This window comes from Salarias fasciatus, chromosome 19 (genome assembly GCF_902148845.1).
Source record: "Salarias fasciatus chromosome 19, fSalaFa1.1, whole genome shotgun sequence".
NCBI lineage: Eukaryota > Metazoa > Chordata > Actinopteri > Blenniiformes > Blenniidae > Salarias > Salarias fasciatus.
Genome location: NC_043763.1, coordinates 21359390 through 21382014, shown reverse-complemented (window position 1 = coordinate 21382014; position 22625 = coordinate 21359390). Strand labels below are relative to the sequence as shown.

The 22625-nt window shown below is 43.6% G+C and overlaps 2 protein-coding genes and 1 long non-coding RNA gene across 8 annotated transcripts in view; 1 reads left to right on the top strand and 2 right to left on the bottom strand.

The window, feature by feature from the left end:
• The first annotated feature begins 869 nt into the window (after positions 1-869).
• LOC115406283 (uncharacterized) lies at positions 870-8846 on the top strand. Its single transcript, XR_003933516.1, has 3 exons — positions 870-881; positions 2624-2627; positions 8589-8846. It is a non-coding gene; the product is annotated as an uncharacterized LOC115406283 (long non-coding RNA).
• dcaf5 (ddb1 and cul4 associated factor 5) lies at positions 5143-18594 on the bottom strand. Its single transcript, XM_030116169.1, has 9 exons — positions 18131-18594; positions 15545-15688; positions 15230-15266; positions 15024-15163; positions 14329-14458; positions 11508-11721; positions 9240-9306; positions 8255-8382; positions 5143-6862 (listed from the first exon to the last, which is right to left on the bottom strand). The coding sequence occupies exons 1-9, from the start codon at positions 18345-18347 to the stop codon at positions 5666-5668; spliced, it is 2274 nt and encodes a 757-aa protein (XP_029972029.1). The 5' UTR covers positions 18348-18594; the 3' UTR covers positions 5143-5665.
• A 1543-nt stretch (positions 18595-20137) lies between these two features.
• pacs2 (phosphofurin acidic cluster sorting protein 2) overlaps positions 20138-22625 on the bottom strand; it is a 54703-nt gene continuing 52215 nt past the window's right edge. For 5 of the 6 annotated variants that reach the window (XM_030116163.1, XM_030116167.1, XM_030116166.1 and 2 more), the window contains 3 exons: positions 22371-22591; positions 22127-22240; positions 20138-21462 (listed from right to left, as the gene is read on the bottom strand). In XM_030116163.1, the coding sequence (XP_029972023.1) occupies positions 21344-21462; positions 22127-22240; positions 22371-22591 (454 nt within the window). In that variant the 3' untranslated portion in view covers positions 20138-21343. The remainder of the gene's footprint in view (positions 21463-22126; positions 22241-22370; positions 22592-22625) is intronic. The other variant, XM_030116165.1, reaches the window with a different exon arrangement.

The window sequence follows — 22625 nt, the reverse complement described above, 5'->3', positions numbered from 1 at the left end:
TTTTTTATTGTTGCTTTATGGGTCAGAGTCTGTTTCTTTCTTTTTTTTTAATACTTTGGGGACAAAGAACAAATACAGAAGTTGTCTTTATAAATAACTAATGGTAAAAGAAAATATTTCTAAAACTAAATAAAGTAGTTTAAAAAAATACTCCAGCTGTTTTTTTCACTAAAAAGCGAGTCAACAGGAAGTTGAAGGGACAAAGTTTATTAGCTGCACATATTAAGTTCGTTTAACTTCTTCAAATGATAATTTAATTTATTCAAGATTATTTGATAGGATTAAAGAGGCTGCTAAGTTTCAAATTAATGCTGATATCAGCAACTACAAAGCCAAAGTAATCGACTTTATGAAGGAAAAATACCTACCTTGGCCGCCAGGGGGCAGAATTCTATTCACTTCTCAGAAATCAATTACTGTTGGATTTGTATGTAATTTGTTCGTCTGTACAATAATGTGAGTTGAAGTAGGCTAATGACCATTTCTCTGGAGCAGACATGAGCCACATGAGGCCTCCGTCGCCGCTCTTTATGGGCCGACAGCCAATTTTCTGCAATCAGTGCTTTAATGTAAATAATTATTTCGCTGAACCAAGTTTGGCTTCACAGGTTCTAAGAGAAGCAAATTCGTTTCATCCATGTCTTAATCTCTTTCCCGATGAAAATCCCATGAAATTACAGCGCTGAAAACATGATTCGGAGCTATAAAGTGGTTAATGTGTGTTTGGGTGTCAAACATAAGGTCCGTGGGCCAAAACTGGCCAGCAATAGGCTCCAATCTGGCTCGTCAAACCATAAAACAGATTTTTGAGAACATTCCTCACTTGTTAGTTTTGGTTCATTATACGCTGATGAAAAATTTGTTTTTTTTCCTCTGTGTCTGTGAATAGATCCTCCTAAATGTTGCATACTGAAATGTTCCTTCCAGCGCTCGAGGGGATATTTTACTCTGGATGAATGTGTTGAGGCTGGCGTCTGAAAGCAAATCAGGCATTTAACTGTTATTTTAGTGTTTGGAAGCGCGCAGCCAAAAATGCCAAAGAGTGCGAGCTGTAATTGGCCCGCTGACAGAAGCAGCTCATCCTCTCCGTGCAGCAAATCATGGCTTATTAGACGCATCAATTAACTCATTCTAATGAAGCAGTGAGATGTGGATAATTATTCCGGTGGCACACTCCCCTCTGCACGGCGTGCTTTTGGGTGGGTGGGCGGGGGGAACGGACGGAGGAATTTTCCGCCGCTTGACGTCAGCGTGATGCCATTCAGCAAAAATCCCAGGAGTGAGGAGAGTCAGGTCATGTGAAGAGAAGAGCCGGTGATGTTTGGCTCGGCCCGCTCTCTGGCAGCCTCCCAAACTATTCCAGTCATGTTGGGAGGGGAATTTGTAAATAAGTCTCCTGTTCGAGCTGCGCCATGTATGGGATACTGCAGCACGACGGTCCCATTGAGTTGTGTTTGGGTTTGTGGTCAAACATCTGGAGAACAAACGCCATCTGGGATCAAACGGAACAAACCAGGACTGGAGGTTTTAGATCGGGGACAGATGACTTCAGCTGGAGTCTAATCAGTCCACAACATCTGTTTTTCAGACTTTGTAAATTTAGTTTTAAGTCTTTGTCAATCTGTAAACCTGAAGAACTCACGGCGTAAACAAAGCAGTGTATGAATGAAAGTTTCTTGAAGTTGGTTTCCTATTGGGAGGCACGCCACTCATTAATCTGAAACTTCACCTTGCCTATGAATGGGAAACAGGCTTCAAAAAAACTCTAGATTTTAAATCATTTACTTGGAGTGACTTCAGATATTCACATCACATCTCAGCTGTGGTGAACCGAAACAACAACGTCATGGTTTTGTTGAAATATTCACTCCAGACCAGAGGTCAGCTACTAATTTTCCCAAAGGGCCGCGTGAACAATGAGCACTGCTGCGAGCCGAGACAGGAGCTGACTTGAGCGCTGACAAATCAGAAATATCTCTTCATGAAAAGCAGTTTTTACTTGATTTTCATGAGCCGTTTTAGTAAAGACAGTAATTCACATAACCAGGTATGAACTATAAAGTTGCTCGTAGTCAGCTTGTTCCAGTTTATGTTGTCAGAAAGAGAAAAAATAAGGCTTTCGAACTGGAATCGAACGGCCTTATGGCCTATTTTATAACACATTTTTTGAATGATAAACATGTTTGAAAGAAAAGGGGATTCAACTAGAAGTCGTTTGGATACTGAGGCAGATAAAACAATTATAAAGCCTCCGTATCTCTGAAGAGCTTCTGTGTGGGTGTCAAGTTATCCAGTCAGGCATTTTTTTCCATAATAAGTCTGAATAATGACGCTTAGGTCTTCAGTTTAGAGGATTTTTTCAGAGCGTTTGACTTTTCAGAAAATATGTTTCTATTTTAGCACTGTGCTGTTTGAAATGAAGACATTTCCAGTGGCGTGTGTGTTAAAGGTTATTGAAATTAAACTTCATGACTGCATTGCTTCCAGAATCTTAAATATGTCCAATCTGACCTGAAGGATAGCAGAGGAACATGCAGAGGAAAACGTAGTCCTCTTATTGTTTCATTTTCACACATCTTTTGCATCTTTCATCGACTTTCTCTCTGGAATTTAACATGTTCAGTTCAGTTCAAATTCCATTTTCAGAGAACGCCATGAGACACACAAAAATCCAGAAAGATTTTAGGGAACCTGCATTACAAATATAAAGAAGGGTCATATGGTGGAGCAGTGGATTGCACTGTCACCTCACAGTATGAGGGTTTGGAATGATGTGTGAAATTAGGACATTCACTCTTTACTCAACAAGCTTGTTGATGACGCTTGAACAGACTCTGTGTGTGTGTGTGTGTGTGTGTGTGTGTGTGTGTGTGTGTGTGTGTGTGTGTGTGTGTGTGTGTGTGTGTGTGTGTGTCATCTTCTTAACAAGCTGACCTCTCCTGGGCGTAACCTGCCTTTTCATCAGTGACTGTCGGGATCGGCTCCACCCTCTTCTGCTTTACCTCTGGGAAAGTGATCGCTGCTTACGGCTGTTAGGAAGCACAAAATAGTAAAAAAAAAAATAATAATAATCATAATAAACATAACTTCCATCAAAACTTCTATAAATAATGAGCTACATTTTTGAAAAATTCCATGAGGCAACCTTGTGAGTTAAAAGAATAAATGTAAGTGGAAACTGAACAGTGGATGCGAGAATGAATGGATGAATGGGACCGATCTCGTAAGACAGTTGAGTAGAGTCCAGGAGAGTAGAGTAGAGTAGAATAGAAACAGATTGAACATCCCCACATCAGACTGCTGTAGCAGTGACAGGTTCGTGCTTTCTAAGTGAAAACTCCCAGATCAATCCACCCATCCCCACCGAAACGTCAATTTATATTCAACAATTAACCCGAAATGTGTGTTTTTGGCTTCAGTCGAAAGAAAAATACACAGAAGCACACACAGGGAGAACATGCAAACTCTACGAAGAGCTATTTCATGATGAGCATGTTTGATTCCCTAAAGAAAGTAAAGATAATGTCCTGAGGTGTGTCTTTAAAAGGAGCTGGACGCTTAATCACTTTAATGCAGGCATTTGTGTGTGTGTGTGGTTGGACCAGCTCTGACTCAGCGCACACACACACACACACACACACACACACACACACCTGCGATCCAAACCCTCCTTCACCTGTGGCTGAGGCAGAAACCAGCCAGGAAGTGGTGTGAAGGAGTTTTAGTGAAGTGAAAGTGGTCCGAGGGAAACTGGTCCTGAAAGCCTCGCAGGAAGTGAAACCGCTCGGCGTCTCCTCCCAGAGCGGCGCGGAGCGCCGTCACGCCTCGCCCGAGTAAACACCGATTAAAGCAGAGCCGCCCTCCGTCCCGGGACGCGTGTGACTTCAGTCTGTCGCGACTTCTGACGCGACTCTGGAGTGAACTGCTCGCTCAGCTGTTTGAGAGCATGTGCGGCCTGCGATTAATCATGTGAGCCTTTCACGGCTCGGCAGGCCACTCATGTCAAGATGTAAACAACCAGCGTACAGTATCTCCATTCGAATACGCGTCCGGGGGAGGACTGGGGCGAAATGGAGGGAGGCTACTTCCTGCAGATAAGTGACGGCCACACAGCCTTTCTCAGAAGTCCAGGAAATTATTTTGACAAGAAAGGCACACAAACAGGGAGATAACCGAGAGAGAGAGAGAGAGAGAGTTCCCCACACGCCTGGCCGGCCTCAGATCAACGCCGCGGCGAGCAGAGTGACCGCCGACTTTCCAGCTTCCTGAGAGAGAACATGAGCTCATGTGGTCCAGGGAGACGGTGAGAGGGGTGGGGGCATAACAATCAGAATATACTCCGTTTGGGGTCGTTCACCTCATAACTGAAGACCTTGGGCTTTTTTTTCTTTTTGGTTTAAAGAACACCGTTATTACAAACAATCAGAAATCCTAGAATCAGGATAATAAGCTAAGACTGAGAAATAAACAATTCAAGAATGTTTGCTTTTGAAAAATGTTTGAACTGAACTCAAAGTAAAAAAAGAAAAAGTCTGAAGCTCAATTTCTCGATGAAAAGAATGCAAGTTAAAAAAGAAAAAAGTGGTAAAAGTAGCTACAATATTGGAACGTGATCTGTCAGATTCATTATTCAGATTGATGAGTTAAACTACAAGCTCCAATTATTATAAAACACTATTAAAACTATGAATATTCCATCTTATTTGTGCATTGATTTCCATTAAATCAAGAATGGCATCACATTTACATGTAAAAAAAAAAAAATCATGATTTGTAAAACAGTAAACACAGCTTCAATATTGACGTACAGCCTTTATATTTTCTGTTTTCACTCTGTAAATGTGACTGCAGCGTCACTGATTAGTGATCAGTAATGTTACTTTAACATTATCGTGGCTGAATCTGCGAGAACGAGCCGAATCTGCTTTGCAGACTGAACTCTTTTTGGAATGACACCGGCTGCTCAGGGTCGCAGCCCGCTGAAAAGGCTTCACATTTCCTTCACACTGGAGGCGAAGCTGCGTTGCCATGGCGACTGTCGGCGCACGATAAATCCACGGCAGAGATCACCTTCTTTTTTTTTTTTTTGGTTAAACAATCGGTTGGACGGAGGAGAAGAGAAAATCAGCCTCGGGGAGAAACCGGAGAGCAAATTATTCTTTAATTGCAGGAAAACAGAAGCGAGCCGTCTGCTGGGTGGACGATGAGACAGGAGACACTGAAAGCAACGCCGCCGCTCCTGAAGCAGTCCGAGATTCACACTCACTGTAGAAATTAAAATGCTGCAAAGCTTTTGTCCTACATCGGACTTCTTTTTTTTCTTTTTTTTAAACAGTTCTGGTCGGAGGAGCTCCACATCTTTTGTCTGAAGCAGGAGAAACACTGACGCAGCATGAAACGAAACGCACGTCACTGAAAACGACTATTTCTCACTTCAGTTTCTTATTTTAGTGTCGTCTGTGGTTTGACCTTCGCGACACTCTTTTGTTCTGGAACAGAAATCACTTCCACCGTTTTGTCTTTTTTTTTTTTTTTTGTTTGTTTTTTTAAGATACTCGCCGTCCCCTGCTCGTGAAGTGTGAGTTCATGTGTCACGTGACGAACTGGAAAAAGCAGAGTAGAAACCCAGAGATTAGAAAACCCCCTTCCGGACTGAAGTCTGTCTCTATGTCTTCAGCTTCTTTTCTGACGGCGAGGAGCCGGACCCTCTCTCGTCGGACTCGGTGTGAGTGCGTTTGAGGGCGCTCTGCGCCGGGCCCTTCTCCCGCTGGGCGTCCTCCTCGGACTCGGAGGACGCGGGGGGGTTCTCGCACGAGTGTCCCCCGGTCCGGCGGCGCCCGTTCACCCCGGGGCTGCGGCGGGAGTTCCCGCCCTCCGCGCCGTCGGAGCTGTCGGCGCCGGGCTCGGCGGCGGGACGCGCCTCCGCCTCAGTCCTGGCGCCCCGCTCCTCGCGGTCGGCGCACTCGGGCGACATCACCGGGCTCAGACACACGAAGTCGGAGGGGCTCAGACATTTGTCGTCCGGCCGCGCCCGCGGGGAGCTCCGCCCCCCGGCGGACGAGGACGACGACAGGTCCTCGATGGAGATGGAGGGGTAGCTGCAGGAGTCGATGGCGGAGAACAGGGCCTGCACGGACTCGGGCCGCTCCCCGGCGCGGGACACCACGTGCATGCGGCGCCGCCTCATGACGTTGCGCCGCCGCACGGCGCTGCGCCGCTCCTCGTCGTCGCTGCTGGAGCTGGACGTGGACGTGGACGAGCTGGAGGCGCCGGCGGGCAGCGAGGGCGACGAGGTGGGGCTGGACAGCGTGGAGTTGTCCCGCGGGCTGGGCGAGCGCGGCCGGGGCATCGGGTCCAGCCAGAACTCGCTGGAGTCCGAGTCCTCGTTGACCAGGAAGCCGGACTGACCCGGCTGGTGCCTCCGTCTCCGGGGACGCTCCTCCCCCTCCTCCCCGGCCGCCTCCTCCCCTCCGGAGCCGTCGGGTCCGGCCAGCGAGGAGGACGACGAGTTATCGGAGTCGCTGTGGGGCCCGGCGGCCAGGGCGGCGGCGGCGGGCGGCGCCGGCGTGGCCCGGGTGGAGCGGCGGCCTCGGGCGTGCAGCTGCATGATGGCCTCCTCGCTCAGGTCGCTGTCCGAGTCCGAGCTCCAGCCCTCGATCTCCCGCCGCACCAGCGAGTCGAAGAAGGCCATCATGCGGGGGTCCTCCTGGATGGACTGGCTGACGTAGTCGTGGGACAAGCCGCTGCCGCTGTTCAGCACCAGGCTGATGTACTCCTCGTGGGTGTAGAGGCTGCGGGACCTGTCCTCCACTCGGCCCTCCAGGTCCCCCAGGCTGTCGGGCTGCTGGTAGGGGCTCCACACCTGAGACGGACACACAGAGCGAAAAACTGCTCACAACAAGCTGGACTCTCCTTCAGGATCACCGCCGAGTAACAGCGATTCCTCTGTAATCTTCACCTTGTGAAGACTTCATATCTTTGAGCATTGCAGAATCTTTATTGCCATAGTTCTCAAAGAACAACGGAAATGTGGCAAAACAAAAGACATACAAATGACTACAATAAACCGTATATTAGAAAAAGAAGTTTGAAACAAAACAAGGGACCTGGCATCAAAAAGTAAAAAACAGAGTATGAACATCTGGCAGCAACCAGGAGTGTTTTTACAGTCGATGAGATGAATCACTGCACGTTGGTGAATATTGCAGAAGAATCTGAATGAGGGGAGATCTGTGATTCATTTATTAATGCGGCGGCCCTGGGCCGTGTTCTATCCCTCAAGGTGGAGAATTTCTATATTTCAAGGTGTTTTCACACCTGCTCGCTGGAGTTTAAGGTCGAGTCAGTGGAGACACACTGATATTGACCATTTTCTTGCGTTTGCCGTCATGTCAGTCGTCAGAAAAGCATTTTCAATTGTCTCAATCAGCGCAATGTGTCACACAAATAACATGTAACTGATAAATCAGCTGCCACAGCCACATAAATGTATGAACATTTATATGCACACTCCCCCCAGTGTTTCTCATATTTGAGAACTCATTATCATTTAGTATATTATTTCTCAGCCAAATTCATCATTTATCAGAACCTTTGTGTTGTTTTTTTTGACACAGTCCAGCTGCTCGCTGACATTACTTCATACAGCGATTAAAAAAAACCCACCTATATCCAAATTTTCCCAGCTTTATCTGGAGAAAAACACCCAGAACCGACTCATTAATCAGCCACGGAGAAAGACGCTATTCTGTAAGATTTCACACAGTGAAAACTACGAGTGAAAACATGCCAGCGGAGGAAAAACACCCCGAGTTTTAGAGCCGGCATTTCAGACAGAAATCAGTCTGTTTCACAGCAGGTCGTCAGCACTCACTCTTTCTGAGATCATTTCCAAGCTCAAAAGCACATCCATTGTTGGCTAGACTGAAAAAAAGATGTTTCGTACTCTCCTTGCACTAAACATTTCTTTATCACTGACAATGGTAAATTTTACCTCGGAACAAATGTCAAAAGCAAACTGATCACCTTGATTTGTGAAAATGAAAGCAGCTTTGCTTTTGCCCTCTTGCAAAATCCCACTATTGATCACATTTGTTTCGAGAGCATCTAAAATATTCTGGAAAAAATAAAAAAATAAAAAGCGACTTTTTCCCCCTCATAATTTAATTCAGATGCACCAGAAACACAGAAATCTGAACAAAAAGCTAAGTCTGCAGAGTAACTTTGAGATGACCTCCAAAAAGTCTGGACTGACCTTGATGACCTTCTCCACCCCGGAGGAGCAGATCATGTAGGTGTGCGGGTTGAAGCGGACCTGGTTCACGATGGAGCGGTGACCCTTCAGGACCATGAACGCACCGTTCACAACACGGCCAGGGCCTCCTTTAAAAAAAAAAACAAACAAAAACAAAACAGCGTCGATACAATAGGAATTAATGTAATCGCAACTAGATAAATGCAACACAAAATGCTTCATAGATGACTCACAAAGACAGAACACACACATCCAGGACTAAACACCTTTTTCTGACGTGGCGCTTTATGAACTAATCCGATAGTCTAAAAGTTAAACAATGCTCCTGCTTCAGGTCCAGCAGTCGGCTGACCTGATTTCTCCAAACCTGCGAAATACTAGAGTCCTGCCCTCATGATACCCCTTCAGTCTGACACTAAATAGCCACATAGTTTCAGAGTGAGTAACTGCAGGGAGAAACGGATCCATAAATGTGTCAAATAGCACATTCCTGGACTGCTGCATTGTTGGGGGACTTTCCTGGCGGGGTAATTACACATGAAGCATGTTCACGGCGGTCACTTCCAACTTTTCAGCATTGCTTCTGGATTTTCATTTAGTTTGGAACACAAGCTGGAACTGGAGAGACGAGGTGTCCTACAGCAGCCGGGGCCTGGAACCGAGGCTGAACTGAGGGCGAACCGCACTCCGGCGGCTCCGACATGTTATTCTGTGGCTCCGGCTTGAAATCTTTAACCTCGCAGAGTCAACCTCCCTCCTACAAGTGAGTTCCTTTTAAGTCGTGGTATGTGTGTGTTCTCGAGCGTCCGCTGCACGGACGTGACGGTCCAACCCGCTCGCGCGGGACAGACGCCAAGTTCCCGCATTGTGCTGACTGCACGAAAGGCGATCTCGCGCCGAGAAGCCGCTCTGCTCCGCCTCGGTGGCGAGGAAATGCAAAAACCACAATAATACGAAGCACCGTAAGACACATCCAATAACTCACCCGCTTCTGGATCCTTGGGGATTTTCCACATGTAGAGATTGAAGTCGTCCGAGCCAGACAAGATGTACTGAGGAGGAGAAACAAAAGGACGTCAGGATTTAGGAGAGGAAATTTCATACAGATAAATTGTACATGGGGAAGATGAACCCAGGAGAAGATCGGATCCTCGGTAGAAAACCAACAGATCGTAAACTCCGAAACTCCGACTGCACACATGCTTCCACTTAAAACCCGTCGATGAACCGCGGTCTTAAAGCGGTGCGTCACGAATGGAGGGGCACAAGTAGCTCACTATTCTGGACATCTGGAAACCGAGGGCGAGGAGAGAATTAAATCAAGGTGCTACCTGACGACAGACAAGTGGAAGTTCATTCACAGATACCCTGTTTGAACCGTTTATAATCCCAAGGATGTCGTGAAAAGCTCACTTAAATATGATTTGATCCTCACAATTCTTAACACCGGAGAAAATGCACAAGAAAAATGAAGGATGATCATTTGTGAACCTGAAAAACTTTTCTTTGTTAAAACAGACGATTTGATTTGCCTTGTGATGCAACAAATCATTCACAATTTCAAACCCGATCACATGATGATGCTCTGGAAATAGACAATCATTTTCCAGGGATGCACTAAGACCAGTACTGGGTCGAGTGCATCCCTACAAAAACAAAAAACACGACGGAAATGGACAATCACGGACAAGCAGCATGTGGAGTTTTGGAGGCAAAGTCACAGACAAATATCAGGCTGCTTATGTCTCTATAAATGAAAATATTAAAGAACCTTTGCGACACTGTGACATATGAACCAAGCTGGCAGATGGTTTGATTGGCTGGACTGATAGAAAGCTCCACATAAACAGTTTTACTATATTTCCATCCTTTCATGATCTTCTGTTCCTAATTAGCACATTTATATTCACTTGGAACATCAGTCAGGCTTTCTTTTCACCATCTGGACACCCGCTCTCGTTACATAATTCACATTTGTTTCTTCTGTTCCAGACGGTCTGTCAAGTTGTAGAATGTTTCCGAGCCGTTTTATCAACTAATGATGGGGGGAAAAAAAGAAAGAAAAAAGTCTCAAATTCTCCTGCAAACAATCTGCTGGTCTGATTGTCCTTTTCTCTTTGTGAACGGTTGGTCGCAGACACGAGTTTCAGCAGGAATTCTGATGTGAAAAGTTGCTTTAAACTGTGAGGAATCGTCTTTTCAGGTGGAGCTACGTTTGGATCCGACACCTGGTGCGCTCTGCCGCAGGTTCCCAGAAGACACGTCAGTCTGGAATGTTGCACCCAGACACCCCCGCCTCCATCAATTTCACGCGGTCGGCTGCCGATCTGCACCTCGGTTCTCGCACCGCTCCGAGAAAAACCCTCCAGCGTCTGCGTGACGAAGAGCTGCGAGCCGCTCGGCTCAAACGCGGAAAACAGAAACCCGTCGCTGGGACCATTTGTTACGGATCCTCGTACCACTCTGAAGTATTTGGCAGGGACGGAACCTCAGTTTGGACGAAATAACAACTTTCCGGCTGCACTTACACAACTCCTCGAAACAAAACGAGAACCTGCTCTCAGACTTTCGAAAGATATAACTGCATTTCAAGACAAACATGTCTGATAAATTTACTCAATGTTTTACAAAACAGTGAAATGCGATGGAAAAGGGACTTATACACAACTTTTCACTTTATGTGAAGGTCAGATGGAGATGTTGACACTCTGAATTCTCAAGATTAATTTAACTGAAATACAAATTTTCATGCATGAATGTGTTTGTGGTTTAGTAGAGATTTGCTAATTTTAAAAAATGTTCTTCGAGGTTTCTATCGACTGCTTGTTAAAACCATGAAGCTCCAGATTTCTGAGCCAACATGGCAGCAGATCCACAGCAGAGACCTGATCCAGAGAGCTTTATGGAGCCTCCTCGGGTCTCTCTGGGGCCGGACCGTTTGTTTAAAGCCTCCATGAGCGCCACCGACACCCGGGGATCATGTTAGCATAATAAACATGGCTGCAGGGTGAAGTCACGTCTGAGGAGGACCAACGCGGCGGCGGAGCGGTGGCTGCGAGCTTCTGCTGGAGCTTCAAGCGTCCCTCTACTTTCAATCCTTTAATTGATCCCACATGTCCGCGCTAACAAATCATGTTACCACCAAGCCGGTTACAACAACCTCCCCACTGTTCTCCGCTCTGCACCCGGTCCTCGCATCAGGAGCCGCATCGCTCTCTGGAGGGCGGTATGCCGGAAAACCGTGAGCACCGACCTGGTCTTTGTCCCCGGCGAAGCAGCAGCTCTTCATGGTGCAGGAGTTGAAGTAGCCCTGGTTGTCGAACTGGAAGCTGGGCAGGCGGGAGTGCAGCTCGTAGAGGACGGGCGGCAGGCGGCGCCGCAGCGCCAGCAGCTGCGTGCCGGTGCTGTTGAAGCGGACGCTCATGGCGCTCTGCAGGGACATGCTGCCTCCGTAACGCAGCAGCGAGCTGAGGAGACACAGGGCGAACGAACCGTCAGCTGCCCTTTCACCGAGCGGTTCGAGAGCTTCAGGTGAGGAAAGCAATGAAGATTTAATAAACTGAGTTTTGTTTTTTTTAAAACTGGTGGAAATGTTGACGTTAACAACAATAGTGGTCCCAATAAGAGGCCCTGAGGAACCCCTTTCCATTAAGTAACATAGCATTTGTACTTTTTTTTAAACATATTTAAGGGATTTTTCAGGTATATGTACTTGAGTTGAGCTTTGAATTTTCTGGTGACCTTTTACACCAAACATTTAAAGGAAAATATCAGTACGTTTTTACTCTTCATGTGCTTCGACTTCTGGTGTTAACACCACCGAGGACAATCGGGGTTGCAATAAATCAATCAAAACCGCTGATGTTAAGATTTATCCAAACTTAGGCTGCAGAGGATGAGGAATCTGAGAGATAAAACTACATTAAAAATGAAGTCTTCCTGTATATTTCCAAAAATGAACATCTGAAATGGAATCCACCCAGGATATTAATTCATCTGTTTGCTTTTATGAAGATTATTGAATTCTGATGTGTATCAATAACAATGATCAAGCTATAGATGTACGTGTCCACACATACAGTCAGTTTGAAACAAAGATGGTTTGCTCACTGCTTTTCAGAGATAAAACTGGTTTCTGCTCGTCCTGTTATGAAATGACTCAAACAGAGAAGAAATTCTGCCGTCTGAGGTGAACATTACTCAAACATATTGTGAAAGCTTGTTGCACAATCGCTGCTGTACGTTCACTCCATATTAGTTGAAAAACTTCATTCATCCTTCACAGGAAATTGCATCAGCAGCTCAAAGCACACACATGCGTCGGCAGCACACGTTGATAATGTAACATTACATACTCATAATGAGAGATATAACAGTTTACAGTAAAACATGTTGTATTTTATTTTGCTCGAAAGTAAAATAAAGTGTATAAACTGAAGAAAATCATCAGAAACTGTAAAGTTTTGTTTGTTTTTTTGTATTCAAAAGCGGAGAATTGTTCATTTTCTTTTAATCACTAAAAACAAAAGAAAAAGGGGGAAACTTTACACTGATCTTTATTACATAGTAATTTACTGGTAAAATCCTATGAGTTCACACAACTCAGGATAAAAGTACAATTAAAGATATCTTTTCCAAAATCTACTCACAGCTTTGGAAACTTTTGAACCAGATTCAATTACAGTGCCAATAGCAGCAACTCGATGTTATTAACTTCTATAAAATATCGACTTTCAAAATACAATCTCTAGAAAAATATAAACTAAAAAGTGCATTATGGATGTCAAATTCAGATTTAAAAGTAAAATTTCCTCAATTGTAATAAAAAAGAGGCAACAAATAACACAGATCCAAACAATTTGGAACAGATTCAAAAAGTCTGCATACTCAGCATAAACGTATTACTTCATTACTTATCTACTTTCTTTTGGCATTCATATACTTTTTACCCATATCTACAGAAAGCTTGTGGGGAGTGCAGCATGTCTGCATTACAGAAGAAAACCCTTCAAAATCTAACAAATTCAATCAAATATTTCATCAAACAGCTCTGCAGGAAGCTTTTATGACTGTGTGTGTGTGTGTGTGTGTGTGTGTGTGTGTGTGTGTGTGTGTGTGTGTGTTCTTGTATTTCTATCCTTGTCGGGGCCAAATGTCCCCACAAGGATAGCAAAACGTGGAACGACGTGCCTTGTGGGGACCTTTTTCCGGTCCTAAGTAGGAAAAACAGTGTTTTCTTGACCATGTTGTTGTTACTGAAAAAAGTAAAAGTGCAAAAACGTTTCTTTAGGGTTAGGCTTTGTTGTGGTGTGGGTTAGGGTTAGGGTAAGGGTCAGGGTTAGGGGCTAGACATGAATGGGAGTCAATGGACGGTCCCCACAAGGATAGAAATACGAGACTGTGTGTGTGTGTGTGTGTGTGTGTGTGTGTGTGTGTGTGTGTGTGTGTGTGTGTGTGTGTGTGTGTGTGTTCATTGCATTGCTGTAAACATCTGCTTGTTTTTACTCTCACACATTCTGCTGCTGGCAGGAAACCAGCGGTTTGTGAAGGATGCTGCAGCAGCGCCCTCTGGTGGACATATTTTAAAACTGCACAACACAAAAATAATCTGGACTATTTTTCCAATAATTTAAAAAACACATCTGAAACAGGGAGAGGGAGAGTATTCCTGTACAAGAACATAAATTTAAAAAAAATCATTCATGTAATTTCTTCCCACTTCTTTTTAAAAGCCTGTAAATTATTTTTTAATGGGGAAAAAAACAAACTTAATTTGCTGTGTTACATAAATTACTAAAAATAGTTAACTTTTCATTTCCTTGAGGGTTTATTAGTACGGCCATAAAAATCAGCATGCATCTCACTGATAATATAATGACTTTATAGGGTTATTAAAGTAGTTGGTTGATGTTTAACTGCATGTCTGTAAACACGTTTAACAGTGCAGCGTTCCATTCGTTCACGCACAGATTCGCATTAAAGTTTCTGCATCTAAACAGTTTTTTGCACCAGTCAAGGGTTCATCTGCTTTAGAAACTGGATCGCCACACAGGAATCAGCGATGAGCGTCTCACCTGCGCGGCTTCCGGATGTCCCACAGCCCGACGCCCTCCTTGGAGTTGGCGGTGGCGAGCAGCCGCGGCTCCACGGGGTTGAACATGACGCTGTGGAAGGCCGAGGGGTAACTGGCCAGACAGAACGGCTCTGCAGGGGCAGAAGAGCATCAGACGGAAGAGTCAGGGCCTTTAATATCACATAAAAATAAAACTACTTAACCTGAACAGGTTTGATATATAATTAGCTTTCATTTGATGGAATACGAGTATGAAATGATTTGTGCTGAAAAAAAACAACAACTTGTTTTCCTTCATTGTTGATGATCTTTAGCATCGGTTTCATCCTGCTGCTTATTTATGGATCCACCAACACTGGAATTGCAAAGACATTTATTTTCCCTTCCAGGCTTGGACCGAGAAGCCAGCTGATGAAATGAAGGAGCGATTCCTGCTCCGGTATTATTATTATTAGGCTAAGGCGTCGAAAATAGAAGGATGTCGTGCAAGACGATCCACTGTGTTTTTAAAGTGATCAACAGGACGACACACACGTCAGAGCAGCAGAAAGACCTCGAGGCTAAGTTTAGACTAAGTTTCCTCTTTCATCATCAAAATAATAAAATCTTTCTTTTCCGCTGCCTGAGCCGGCAGTGGCTTCTGAACTGAACTTTCTGTGATTAATTGGGGTTATCACTGCGATTCGCAGCACCCACCTCCGTGCGGCGGCTCGCGCGTGTCCCAGATGAGGACGCGGCCGTCGTCCGACGAGCTGGCGAACACGTTGTCATTCACGGGGCTGACGGACAGACTGTACACGGCATCAATGTGCAGGAACACGTTGAGGGTTTCCCTCCTGTGGGAGCAAGGGTTCATTAAATCTGCTGACAAAGAAGTGTGTTTTCCTTATTTTTCAACCCACCTCTCCACATCGTGAAGAAACACCTGCTCGTCATTCCCTGAAACACAGAAAACACACAATGTAGAAGCGACAGATGCCGAAATTCATCATTTCTGTATGATTTTATCTTGTGATAAGATCAATTTTTGGAAGAAAGACGTTAGGCTGTTGGAAGCTTTAAATTGTTTCTTTTAAATTATTTTATTACACGTCTATGGCCAAAAATAGCATCTTAACGTACAAAAAAAAAAAAAAAACAAACCTGTTGGCGTTACAGGTGTTTCATAGAGTGTGTTAAAGCTGGTGTGTGAGACTGGAGCGAGGCGCGCTCCGTACCTCCAGAGAAGACCTTCTTGTTGGTGCTGTCGAAGGCCAGGCAGAAGATGTTGGAGAGGTGCTCGCCCTTCAACTTCACCGGCTTGGATCGGGCGTGGATGGCTTTCTCCATGTGCCACAGCAGCACGCGCCGGTCGTCTCCTCCTGCACACACACATTTTTACATTACATTCACAACGACAGTTACCTGGCTTAAATTTGATTCTAAATGGTTGCTGTTAAAAATAAATTCAAGTCCACATACTTCTCTCAAGAGCACTTGTTACTTTAAATTCAGAATTTCAATTAATTTTCTATCAAAACATTCAGAGAAATTAAAGTGAATGATTGATGTATAAAATATTTAAAGTACTTTTCCCTGCAGTACTGTGGGATGTTTTTAACTAGATTTACCGACAAACTTTTATTTCCTTGAGTAGAATACTAATGTACAATGTTAATATGCCTGATAAGTTATAAAGTAAGTAAATAGAGAATGGAACACAGATTAGATTACATGGCGTGTTTCAGTCAAATTGGATATTTGAAAATAAAGTAAAAATGCTACATGTTTGCAGTGATGTTTCAGTAATCCGGGAGTTACTGACTGTTTAATTTGAGGTGCAGATGAAGTTCATCTGCATGTCAACACTGTGGATGAGCAGCTCGTGCAGCTTCACCTGTGCAGGTGACGCGCGAGGCCATATGCCTGCTTTTAATCCTCTTGGGACGGAAATAGCTCCGTGATTTCAGGGGGCCGTCATAATCGGACCGGACCGAGCGGACCTCAGCGGCCTGGTCCCTCGCTCCGAGGCCGGGTCCCTGTGGGACGTGTCCGGGCTGCTCGATGCTAACAGCGACGCTAGCGACAAGCTAAGCTAAGTTAGCATTAGCTAGCCTGAGGAGGGCTCAGCCTCCAGACTGAAGTTAGCCTCCGGATCGATAGTTCAGGGAACTTCAAGTTGACTGTTATCTAATTTCTGATGAAAAAACATTCCTAAAAGTCGTCTTCAAATCACTAATATCTTTGTTTTATTTGTGAAGACGCAAAAAAAAGGACATGTAAATGAAAATGTTTCAAACATAAGGCTCGTGGACCAAAACCAGCCTGCAAGAAGCTCCAATCTGACCTGTCGAACCAGTAATTAAAAATCTCAAAGATGTGTCAATTCATTTCTTAAGAGTAGTCGACCAAACGCAACACTGACATGTAAAGGAAAAAAAAGCTTTTGAACAATGAAAAGTTTTAAACTTAAGTTTGTATAGTAAATGGGGAAAAACTATGCTGAAATGTAAGTTTGTTTTTTTCAGATGTGTCAACTGAAAATTTTAAAAATCATAAAAAAGAAAAGTGAAAGTCAGTTTTAGTAGAAGGTTTTAACACTCCTGAACAGGGATGACAAACATGAGGCAAGCAGGCCAAATCTGAGAGTGTTCAATCTGGGAGTCATGACAAAGTTACTGTTGTTTTAGTGTCATGACTGCCATTTTCCATATTCTCCTGAAACTTTAATAGGTGACAGTTGATTATATTAGCGATCCAACTTGGGAATCTCCTCGGTCTACTAATAATAATAACGTTGTTATTGTCCTTCTCACTCACATATGTGCAAATGAACTATTATTACAAGCATTTTCAAAAGGTTTTAGTGACTCTGAGCCCCGAAAGTACAGCCGAAATGCATCGAAAAAATGCTAAATTCTACTTAAAAACGTTACCATGTTAACGGGGCTTCAATCATAGGAAAAACAGTTCATTAGATATTATGGTGATATAACTTGATCTGAGTTTAATTTTTATTATGCGACCACTCAGTGACAGGCCACATTAACCTTTTTCCACTAATAAACACAATAAGGATTCACTTTATGTAGCAAAAGAAGGAAAATGATTTTTTTTTTCGTAAAGACATTTTAACTTGTGCAGTGTGAAATGTTCATTTTCGAAATTTTCTTTAACAGCCGGAAACTGACAATGCCTGTTTATTTTAACCAATTGTAAGACACACACATACTAAGATAATCTTTTAAAGTTAAGTTACTGTTATAGATAAATTACATGTTATTGCAAATTCACCTCGTATCATGCATTTCCTGAGGTCTACTTCCATACTATCAATAATCTTAAAGTTCTTGCACAAAAACATCAATAAAAAGCTGGTTTGATGCAATCAGAAGCTTGAGCTTGATGGCATTGATATTATTTTAAGAATATCAAGAATTTTTTCAGAGATAAACATTTTTTCTGGTCAGTTCAAGGCTGTCAGCAGACATGTCATTTTTTTAAAAACAAACACAAGTTTTTTTCTCTCTTAACTTTCAAGCATTGAAGATTTGAACTAAACTTTAGTGAGTGAAATCCCAAAAGATTTCAAAGAGAACACATTAAAAGTTTCATATGGACTGTAAATCATGATGATATAACAACAATCTATTAAACTTGACAATATGATCTGCAATATTTTCCCATCGATTAACGAACTGAAGGCTAACTTCAGGCCGTGTTGGTTCCAGCTGACTGGGCGCTAGCCCGTTAGCAGTTAGCCTGTTAGCATGGAGCGGGTGGTCTCCGGTGAAGGAGGGGGGCTCCGTCCTCTGTCAACCTACCAGACACCAGCCATTCCCCGCCGTTGTTGGAGAACTCGATGGCGTTGACGCAGCCGAAATGCCCGAGCATGTCCTTCTTGTAGAGGCTGGTGCAGCCCGCCAGCCGCCGCCTCTGGAAGTCCTCCTTCATGAGCGGCTGGCCGCTGAGCTCCCTGCGGGACAGAAAGCCCACCGCGGAGCGCATACCGCAGCCCTTCAGCTCCTTCAGCTCCTTCATCTTCACCGAAACAACGACGGCCCGCCGCGCTCCGCCTCACCGCCGCAGCCCGGACATGTGCTGCTGTCGAGGGGTGGAAGAGGCGCACGGTACCGGCTCTACATCATGGAGGGTCTCCACTGCTGCTGCTGCTGCTGCTGTCTCCCACCCTCCTCTGTCTGTGCGGCGGTCCCAGCAGCGGCTTCCTGCTCCGGCGGAGGTTCTCCGTCTCCCCCCGGCTGCCACCACTTCCTCCCAGTAATCCCGCTGCCTCACCCGGAGCTCGTTTCTCCCACAGCGGGGGAGAGCACTTGAACTCACCACAGCTGGATTCCCATCAAAACAAAAACAGAAATGAAAAAAAATAATAAAAAATACATATTTTTTTTACATTAAATTATATTTATGACAACTGTGTTCCCAGAAATCTTTAACGTATCAAATAAAATAAGTTTAACCTTTACACTAACACAGCTCATAAACAGTTAAATATTTTTGTCTCTACATGTAAAATCTATTTTAGAGTTTTAGTTGGTTATTCAATTTCATAAACACACTTAAACTAGATACTAAAAATACTATTGCATTTTCTATTTCATAAATAAATACTACAGTTGTTTTTTATACAGAATAATCTCATGAATTGCAGTATTTACTTTTTACGTATTTACCTATTAAAATAAAGCAGGATTATTTTCAGATCTTAAACTGTTTTCCACTTTACAAATGAAAAGATACATCTTACAGTCAATTTTTGGGGGTTTCTTTTGCTTCTTTTCAGAGTCTTTTGACTGTTAGATATATAATGTTGGGAATGTCATCTGGCAATCAAGTAAAGTTAGTCAAGGGTATTTTACATATTTTAAAAATAAATTGAATGAAATTCATCCTCCATTTTAAAAGATGTACAAAATGTTAAAGAGAAAAGAGCAATAGTATGACGTGAACTGAGCCCAGATTGATGCAAATCATGATGGAATAGAAAGAAAACGAGCCCATTTTAGTGCGTATAGTAGTTTTATTACTCCCAGTTTTGGGGGGGGATTACAGTGGTAGTCTTTAGGGAACTTTCACTTTCAATGAGCCTTTTCTGAGACAACATGAAAACAGAAACATCTAAAACATTTAGAGAAAGAAAGAAATTGTGGGATTCAGTGTCGTCACTCCCTCTGATGGTCACCGTCCACCAGACCACGGTGTGTTTGGAGCAGAATCAGCACCATTTTCAGCCGAGGAGGGGCATTTACTTACATTGATTTGTCAAAATTAAGCAATTTAGGCACTTATTAAGAAATTGGCAGAGGTTACAATGGAACTTTAGAAGCAAAAAATGTATTTTTTTTTAAGTTATTTCACTTAACAGTCAACTAAAGATGGAGCGCGATCTACAGACGGAAACCACGGACACTTTCTAAACTCACTGCTAAACTAAGTCACAACACGGTGTCTTGTGCTGTTTGTGGTTCAGATCAGAAACATCTCGCAGGTTCTCCAACACACTAAAATCTAGAACAGACCCACATTTAAAAGTGCTTTACATGAAGGTACCTCCCGTACATTCACCTCTACATTATAACACCACACAGGTAACAACGAGCTGCGGTTATTCAGGATTTCCTTTGGCAAAAGTAACATTTGCTTGAGCAAAGAAATGAGAAAAACATAAATGGAGTGTGTGAGAGGGGCTCCAGGAAGATGAGTTCAATCTGAAATCTCAACATTTTGTGCAAAAAGTTTGAATACTGCTGATTTTTGAGATTAAAATCAAAGAGGAACGGTTTAAAACGACTACAGATTCCAGACTACTACAGTTCCTCCTCGAGAGATAATTTTCATCATTTTAAAAGCTTTTTTTTTTTTTTTTTTTTCTTTAAGGTTTGGAGGCGTTCAGGTTCAGTGATCAGTGTCGGTCATCAGCATTTTCTAAGTGCAGACTTGGCTCATAAAACTGAGGGGAAAAAAGGATTTGGAGCTGAATATTACTGTAACAATTTGGAAAATTTTGTGGATAGACCAAAAAGTGACTTAAAAATAATTTTAACTATTATAAGAAATAGTTCAATCAAGACGTGAACAACAGGACTAGAAGACCCTGAAGATTCGAAAAGTCTTGCTGCGTTTTAATGAAAACACATCTTTGTTCTTAGTTTATTGCCATCTCAAGTAAACGGCTCATAAAAGCCGTCCTGTAACCTGTTTTAACAGTTGTCTTGACCCGGTTTCTGCATGAATCAAACAAACGGGATGAAAGAGCGGAGAACTGGAGATGGAGGTCAGGCTTTGTTTTCATGTGATTTCGGAGAGAATCTCTTCCACACTGGAGCCCGTCCCCCAGGAGCAGAAGTTACACAAGAGTGAAAACCACAGCTTCTTCTCAAGCAGTGCCAGGTTCATGGAAAAAAAAAATCACATCCACACAATTTTTAGTCCAAATTCTTCTTCTCCTTCCTCTTCTGATGTCGTTCTTCCTTCTGGGCTAAAAGACAATAACAGTCTCTGAAGCTGCGAATTCAAGATTTCCACAGCGTAGTTAGAAAAACCAGAGTGTCACTTTTTCCACTTCAACACGAGGCAACAGCTCTCGTGTCTTTCATATACGTTTCTATATTTATATATATATATATATACTCTTCATTCATTGTGCTGACTGAGTGCTTCAAACTCACCCAATAAAAACAAGAAACATGACGGCACTCGTTCAGTACATTAAAGGTTACAAGTCATCTCTGGTTATGATCACTTTTCTTCCTTTTTTTTTTTTTTTTTGTACCTCAAAAGTCTATAAAACATCAGCAGGATTTTACAAAGCCGAGTAAAGAAATATTCTCTCGACGGGCTCGTCTCGAGACTTTTTGACTTAAATACAAAATTAAAAAAAAAAACAAACAGGCGTGGGATTAAATAAGTGGACCGAAGCGGGAATTTTAAATTAAGACGGCAGAGTCGAGAGAAGTGTGTGGAGGAGGAGGAGGAAGAGGAGGAGGAGGAGGAGGAGGATCTGAGTCTCTGAGCGTTCGTTAGTACGGTCCCTTCGTGTGTCCGAAGATGCCAATGGGGAAGTGCTTGACGTGCGAGGACCACTGAGCCGCCAGCTGGAAAAACTTGACATCGTTCCACTCCACGCCGTCGATCAGCACTGGAACGGAGGAGGAAGAGTGAGACAAACTGCAAATACTCACAATCACAGAAACTGATGTCAAAGCAATCAACAAAGTGAAGAGAAATTACTCATTTTTAGAGTTTGTGCTGAATTCTTCCCCATCATTTCTTTCTTATCATTCAGTATCTACTGTTCATAACCTTAACTAGCTTTATCTACAGTAACTATCTATAGCAGAGGTGTCTAACATGTGGGCCGCAGACCCGAAAACGGCCCACAAACGACTTCAAATCTGGACCAGAATCACCTTGCAAAGTAAAGACAAAGAAGACATTAACTGTGACTGTTTTCACTTAAAGATCTGAATTGCAAATTTTTGGTAAATGTTTAAATTTTTTTCATGACAGATTTTGTAAAACCTACAATAAAAGTAGATCTGCAGAATATGTTGTAAATCTCTCATGATCACAACATCAACATCGCAAAGCTTGAACTGCTGGAATTCAGGTTTTCCTGCTGCACATTAATTTATCCTCTGCATGCCAACAGATCATATTTCACTTCATTATTTCAACATTTCAGACTTTATATTACGCTTAACTTCAAAAACATTCAGTGTTCAGAAACTCGGCTTCAACTTGTGTCAGGTTGAAATCATCAGAGAGGAACTTGCTCCAGGAAGAAGGAAGAAGAGCTCGACCTCTCAGCATCGTCTGCTGGTGCTTGGCAGTGCAGATGAGGCGGCTGATTCCCTCGATCACTTGACTCTTGGACTCCACTTCCTTGTCTTTGCTCTTTTTTGGCAGGAACATGACTGAGGAGGGAACACAGAGACCAGTAAATGAGGGATTCATAATGTTTGTCTCCATTAAAATAAATAAAAACACTGTTGAAGCTGTGAGCATCATGCATCAGCAAATAAATAAAGCCGAACAGCCACACACCCTTCTTGTTCTTCTCCTTGGTGACCACAGTCATGGACATGGTGGGCTGAGGGCTCGCCTCCGCGCCCCCTAGTGGCAGCCGGCTGACCTGCAGCGAGCGGAAATTGCACTTCAGAGTGTTTTTGGAGGAGGAGTCCCGCTTCTCCACGTCTTTCTTCCTTTCTGTGGGAGCCACCCAGTAGTCCACCTGCAGCCCCATCAGCTCCGCCTGACCGCCGGAGCTGCAGAGACACACAGAGCGGAGAACCTCAAGCT

What these genes read in the sequence shown, in the direction of transcription:
- dcaf5 (XM_030116169.1), bottom strand. Translation starts at nt 18,347, where the DNA reads ATGAAGGAGCTGAAGGAGCTGAAGGGCTGCGGTATGCGCTCCGCGGTG. An exon ending in CAAGAAGGTCTTCTCTGGAG is followed by an intron (nt 15,267 to 15,544) that starts GTACGGAGCGCG and finishes TCTGTGTTTCAG; the next exon opens with GGAATGACGAGCAGGTGTTT. An exon ending in TTTCTTCACGATGTGGAGAG is followed by an intron (nt 15,164 to 15,229) that starts GTGGGTTGAAAA and finishes TTGCTCCCACAG; the next exon opens with GAGGGAAACCCTCAACGTGT.